The sequence below is a fragment of the Montipora capricornis genome, chromosome 4, assembly GCF_036669925.1.
Source record: "Montipora capricornis isolate CH-2021 chromosome 4, ASM3666992v2, whole genome shotgun sequence".
Taxonomy (NCBI): domain Eukaryota; kingdom Metazoa; phylum Cnidaria; class Anthozoa; order Scleractinia; family Acroporidae; genus Montipora; species Montipora capricornis.
This window is the reverse complement of record NC_090886.1, coordinates 12,547,957-12,555,043: the sequence shown is the minus strand read 5'-3', so window position 1 is coordinate 12,555,043 and position 7,087 is coordinate 12,547,957. Positions and strand designations below refer to the sequence as shown.

At 38.1% G+C, this 7,087-nt stretch overlaps 1 protein-coding gene across 1 annotated transcript in view; it reads left to right on the top strand.

Annotated features, from left to right (window-relative positions):
* Positions 1–6,864, top strand: part of LOC138045553 (large ribosomal subunit protein eL6-like) — a 17,810-nt gene extending 10,946 nt beyond the window's left edge. The window contains exons 4-6 of the mRNA XM_068892099.1: positions 2,209–2,257; positions 3,244–3,422; positions 6,668–6,864. Of these exons, the coding sequence (XP_068748200.1) occupies positions 2,209–2,257; positions 3,244–3,422; positions 6,668–6,820 (381 nt within the window). The 3' untranslated portion in view covers positions 6,821–6,864. The remainder of the gene's footprint in view (positions 1–2,208; positions 2,258–3,243; positions 3,423–6,667) is intronic.
* Positions 6,865–7,087: the final 223 nt, after the last annotated feature.

The following is a 7,087-nucleotide window of genomic DNA, read 5'->3' as shown; positions in this document are numbered from 1 at the left end:
GCCTGAATTTAAACCTGCCAAAACCAGGAATGTTGGTAAGTGCCAACAGCTGGCTAATTTACAAGCTGAAAGACAGTCATATTGGGAAGGCGTTTTCGTGGCAAAGCAAATACCAATTGTTTTTATTGATTTCCAGCCACCACTTCAGTGTACCATATTAGCACACCAAAATGGCACCTTCATACAAAGCTTTAAAGGTTAAAATTGTGAGTTTCGTCTCTAAAAAAATGGTTTACCACACAGACTTGAGACTTAAATGAGTTTCTTAGTCTTTTATAACATTTCTTTTTTGTGGCCTTTTTAATTGAAGGGTTTAGAATTTATTTTTTGTTTTTTGACTGTGAAAATGATTTATGGAAGGTTCATTACTGTGACATTTTATATTATGGCTTTGTTATTAATAACGCTTCTTTTCTTGTTTCCCCACCATCTTGTGTAATTGAAACTTGTTTCGATTGGCCACAGTCTTTTGACTCTCGTGTCAGGCCCTTGGGCAAATATTCTTACAAGCACATCGGCATTAGATAAGTTTATATTTCGCTGAGACTTGTCCCCAGAATAATTATGAAATCAATGGTCACATTTGTATATCATTATGTCAATCAAATGACACCACACCTGAATTTCTGCGAAATGGCTTTGAACAGCACAAAGTTTTTCTGCCATCAAGTGAATATAACCCACTAGAATCATGCAGCTAAAATTGACTGAACTTCCAGTACAAAGGTCTTCTCTGTAATTAGATTGTTGAGGGTATCGAAAACAAGGTATCCAAATGTTTAAAGGAAATCAGCCTGATTGTATTTTACAAGGTAAACTCTTTGGACTTGACATGACTCTAATGTAGTGCCTGTGTCCAGAAATGCACCAAGTTAGATGCATGCCCAATTTGGACATCTAACACGGAAGTATCCCTTTAAGTCTAAGCCTTTTCTGCCTATTTCCAGCAATATGGTGAGGGTATACGTAAAGATTACAGGGCTCGAAATTGTGACCAATACAGTCGCATTTGCAACTGAATTTTTTTCCCTTAGCAACTAAAATATCTGGAGAAGTTGCAAATTAGCAACTTGTTTTCACCTTCGCTCTCTTTCAAAACTTTTGCTAAAAGAAATAAAAGAAATGACAAAATTGTTTGTTTCTCGCTGTGAATTTTCTTTCAATCTGATGATAGCGTAATTGTAGCATAATTTAGCTGTGATGTTATGTGCACTACTCCATTCTTTCAGCGGTTTCTTTTCACTAAACTGCTGACAACACAATGCTGCATGCTGCAATTTTGCGAGTAAAATTTGCAGAATTGCAACGAAATTTTCGTATCTTGTTGCAAAGTTGCGACTGGATTTTTTCATTAATTTCGAGCTGTGGCAGCTTTTTTTTTAGCTAAAGGCAGCTGTTTATCCTTACTTGAGGAGCAACTATTTGGGGACACTTTTGTAACTTCAATTGTCTGTATTCCGAGACACAAGTGATGTTGAAGTTGAGAAGAAGAGCAGGGGACACTTCGGGATGCTTATTCGAAGTCCATATGCATCTAATTAGGGGTATTTCAGGACACATCTCAGTGCTGGAAATAACAGTCGGTCATCAGACATTGTCCGACCAAATTTTGAAAATGTCCGGCCAATTTCACATTATGATCGGACACGATGACCGAACATCTCACCAGCACATCTTGAGTTATCTTCTTCAAGGTGTTGTCAGTCAATAAATTATGTCCGGTCCAATTTGTCAAATGTCCGACCAAAATGAAGATTTGAAAGGACATATGTCCTGTGAATAAAAAAAAATTATTTCCAGCACTGCATCTACAATCTTTCCGCAGTTTCAGTAAATGTGGATTTCTTGCCAGTTTCATGACATTTCAATTTTTCAACAGCTCAAATGGATCAGCTCGTTTTTGTTAACAACATAAGCTTTTTGGTTATGTGGAAAATAATGGCTTGTATTTCTTGTCTTTGAAAAAAAAGAAGTGTATCTGTGTTTGAAATTTACCTTTGTCTCTGTGGTAGGAAACTACCAGCATGAAATAAAATGATAGTAGACAGGATTTTTTTTCTACATAAGTTAAAACATGCTCTTCTTATAAAACCTGAAACAACTATCCCACATTTCATCAGTGATGTCTTCCTTTAAGGCTCAGAGTTTTTGCAAGGACGACAGTTTTCCAACTCAAGTAATGAAGGCTTATTATTTGCTTCTTTTCAGAGGGTTGTCTTTCTCAAGCAGCTTGCATCTGGTCTCCTTCTTGTGACAGGTGATGACTCATAGGGAATTCTTAAGGAATTGCATAATTGTACAAAAGTATAGGGAACTCATCCAGTCTTTTTATAAGTGTCCAAGGATATAATTACCTGACTTTGTGGAAATTTTTAGAAAACCCTATTTGTAATATGTCAAAAATGAGTGCGAGTGTTTCATCAGGGGTTCCAAACACTGAGAAACAGATGAAAGCGTGACAGTGTAGGTGGAGAGTGCTTTTATTGTTTTGAGGTGTTTGGAACCCCTGATGAAACACTTGCCCTCATTTTTGACATAAATTATTATGGTCTCAACACACTGAATTTTAGCAAGGGACGTTAATTTGCATACGTATAGAAATACCGTGTTCTTGAAGTCACTCGGGACTGTGAGTGTTACTCGATTCGTTTTATTTTCTTCAATCTTTCTGGGTTGAGTATTTTACTGGTAACCCTGTGTCTTCTCAGGGGGCTATTTACCTTGTATCAGAAACGGCGCGTACAGTAGTTCTTTTGACCACAAGTTACCTTCTTAAATCAAACAGATCACACTTATTGTTCAGAGTCAAGCCAAGTACTTCAATCCTGTCTCGTGAGTCGGTGCTCATTGAAACCATCTCAAGAAGCCCATGCTCTTATCCTCAAACTTCGGTCCTATAAGATTGACTCTTTCTTTCTCTACCTCTCCCCTTTGCTCTCAAAGCAACTGTCGAATGCTCTTCAGTAATCCGAGATTACTACTAGTTGTAACATTGTAAATTGCGTTTAGTACTATTCAAGCCAGAGTAGTGTCAAACCCTGATTGTCAACCTGGAGCCTGTTGCTCGAAGCCTGGCTAGTGCTAACGTTTGGTTAAGATGTATCAAAACCTATAGGTTGGTGCTAATCATGCTTCGAAGAGTCTCAGTCAGGACCCAGATGCAATGAGAACCTTAACTTAAGCTATAGTTTTGGTTGTTGCTTTTAAATCTTTTAAAAACAAATACTCCATATGCGTTCGCAGGGCCATTCAAGGTGAATGGAGTTCCCTTGAGGCGGGTTAATCAGGCATATGCGATCGCCACCAGCACCAAAATAGACTTGAGCGATTTCAAGCTACCTGAGCGTCTGACAGATGACGTCTTCAAGCGGACGCCAAGGAAGAAGAAAAGCAGTGAAGATATGTTTCAAGAAACTCAGGAGGTAAGACCCAATATATATTTTTATGTAACTTCTGTACAATACAATACAATGCAATGCAATGAAATCACTTAAACGTAACAATAAAATTAATTGGGATTAACTATATCTATGAACCAAACTAAATAAAAAAGACAGACATCTTGTTGAATGGTTCAACATACAATAATGTGCGGATATTTTGTGAATTGTGAAGTATTTTTACGAGCCTTGACCAAAATGCCCGCGCTTATTATAATGTTAAACCATTCAGTGAGGGTTTTATTAAGTCAATATTGCGCCATTTTCTAGTATTTTGGACATTTTCTGCAGTGGCTTAGAATCTTATCAATTGCATAGTAAGGCATGTGCAAATGACGAAAACAACACAGACGAAGACCTGACAACGCTTCTGACCACAACTGGCGCATAAGCACTACTGTTCTTGCTAACTCTGTCAAATAGGCCACTTTCAAAAATACTATAATGATCTTTGTTTGCCCGACAAAATTTTCCTTAAGTATTGTTTCTGGTTTCTCTTGGGACTTACAGTGGTCCCAAGAGAAAATGAAAACAATGCTTATGCAAAATAAGAGTACAAAGAGTATTATAGTATTTTTGAAAGTGGCCTATTACCTTAAACTGCAATAGATTATGTCGTCATTATTATTATTATATGATAATGTTTTGTTGTTGTTATCATTATTTTTTAATGAGATTTTACTGCCCCATCAGTAAAATACGGTTAATGGAACGTGACCATACTAAAAGGGGCTATTCATGTCGCGTTAGTTATCTTCGTGTTCTTTGTAGTCGGTCGTTCAAGGTCATAAAATCAATGGTTTTGTTGTAAATAAAATGAGGACACAGTGACTTTGTTCCTAGATATCAGTTTATAACGTACACTTGCATTGGCCAAATCTGTTAAGGCCTCATTCATAACTGTTAAAGAGCACGTGTAATACCTACCTGCTCATAGAAGAAGCTGTACAACTGGCTACTTTAATAGACAGAGTCTAGCTATAAAAGCCTCAGTTAGCCGTCCAAGGTTCACTTGGCAGTTTTGTCTTCTATAGTAAAACAACTAGCTGTTGGCATTTGTTAAAGTTTTTTCCCCTCCCTCCCTCCCTTTGGAGATGGGTTGGGTTTATCGCCCTGCCTTCATTAAAATTGGGTCACTCCTGCGAGGTGCGGTTAAGTCTGCGCAGCGACTTCCCCCAAGCTTGTTGGCTCGTTTGCCTTTGTACATTGCTCGCTACCAATACTCTTGTCCGATCCAGCACGTGCTCTTTACCAATCAGCTCGTAGTGCTGGGGAGATAAGTGAGGTTGTTTCTATATCACGCAATCCGGAAGTCGCATAGGCTAACCAGTCGCAAGGCAGTGTTCCCCTCAAAAAACGCCAATACGTCTGTTGTCTCGTTCTATTGCGCCTTACATTATGCGTTAAAAGCCAACTATGTTGATACCAAGGAACAGTGACATTAATTGTACAGTTATAAAATCTCACTCAAACAGAAGTAAAAGTGAGACCAGTTGTGACTTGCCCGCAGACATTTTTAAATGTGATTAAATGCAAAGTTAACAACAAAGAGACTCTGGCTTTCTTTGTGTTTAGGTCAACAACTGCAATAGAGGGCTCAGCGCTTTGTTCCCATTTGCACAGGCTCTTGTAGGCCAAACAGGGGGAGATCTGGGATAAAAAATGAGCGGTTTCCAAAACAACAAAAAAGTCCGCGCCTACCAAGCAGTTTTAGTGTAGTGGCCATTTTTGAGCTATGTTGGCACATTGTGCAGTTTTTCTGGTAGCGTTAGTGAGTTCTTCTCTTTTCTGCCCACCACCCCATTTTCCCACTGTTAAGGACGTTGCCTACTATTGCTATTGCGCATACGTTCTGCGCGTCTTGAGATACTCGGATTTCCTATCGGTGATGCTTACTAATACAGGGATATTTTGCGCGGTTTAAAACTATCCGGAGAAAGTAGATCTTAGTAATTACTCTTGGTATCCAAAAAGAAAATTGGGGGTAACCATGCATTTTTGAGAGTTAATTAAGGCCACGCTTTGTATTTTAAAGCTTTTTACAAATATTATTCATGAATTATCTTTGAAAAATGCGTGGTTACCCCCAATTTTCTTTTTGGATTTTAATAACACTTGTTAAGATCTACATTTCCTGCATAATCACACACCGGGGCAAAAATATTGTTAATTAGTGGGCACCGTCCTTAATTAATGCAGTGTGACGGGACCCCAGATGTCTCTGTGTGGGGGGCCCATGGCAGGGTCGCGGAGATTGCTATCCATGGGAGCGTCTTATTGTGTAAATGCTGCATATCGGTCACAATCTGCTCATGTTGATTACCGTAAACACACGCAGATAAGCCGCACTTTTTTCCCACAAATCGTCTGGGGTGCGACTTATCTGCGCCTGCGGGAACATTTGAAAAAGGCTGCTTTCGGTGTCCAGTTTTTCATCTTCGCGTCCGATCTGATGCCTCCGGTTACTAAGCTACGAACGTTTCGCTCACGTTTTTGTTGTTATGCAAAAAATTTATGGAAAAACTGTTGAATGAAGAAATTCCTGTCAACAAATACCAGAAAAAGATCAATGATAATGTCAATGTCAAAAAATAATATAAAAGTGCTAAAATTGTGGGTAAGACTTTGAAGTATTTTCCGTTTCAATGTTAATAGTGAGTTAACGTTCGGTGAACACTGGCTGAAGAAGTCTTCTCGAGACTCCACTTTGGATTTCTTTCAAAAAACCTTTTTCCAAAATTTTAGCTGCTAAATTCAGGGTGCGACTTATCTGTGGGTTTTTACGGTATCTGCATTTGTTGAGGTGGGCTAATGATCGGGCTTTCCCTCTTATTATTATTATTATTATTATTATTATTATTATTATTATTATTATTATTATTATTATTATTATTAAACCAATCAAAACTCGAAGTAATTACATGGTAGCCGACACAAAGCGCGGGAAAATGTGCACACGCGAGCCACAATTGGTTTTGATTTCACTTCTGATTGGTTGAAAAAATGGTGCGAGAACTTTGAACCAATCACTGAGTGAAGTAATCATAAACCAAAGTAATTATCTAATTACTTTCGACACTCAATTGAAAACCGCTCTATTATTATTATTATTATTATTATTATTATTATTATTATTATTATTATTATTATTATTATTATGAGTGACATTACCGCAAACTTTCCATGAAGCTATGTTATTAATATGTTGTTTTCCTTTTTTGTCACAGAAAGGAAAGCCAAGTGAGGAGCGTGTGGAAGACCAGAAAACTGTGGATAACCAGATTCTTCCCGAGATCTCCAAGGTGCCGCACCTGAAAAAGTACATGAAGACCCTGTTTTCGCTTAGATATGGGCAGTTTCCCCATGAAATGAAATTCTGAGCCTGCTGGTGTAAAAATGCTTGAATTAAAATGTTGTTCACTAATTTGTGTTTTCACTGGCTAATTACTCGGAATACCTGAAAGGTATCCGAGTAATAATCTGGGTAGAATTAAGTTTTCTGTGCAGCAAATGGACAATGGAATTAGGAGGCGTTGAAAGCAAAAAAAGCTAAAAGCAATGCTCTACACCCATCTGAGCAATACATTTGACCTCCCTGGGTAACACAACAACTGCAACAAACACAGCCGTCAAGAAGAAGATTTCCG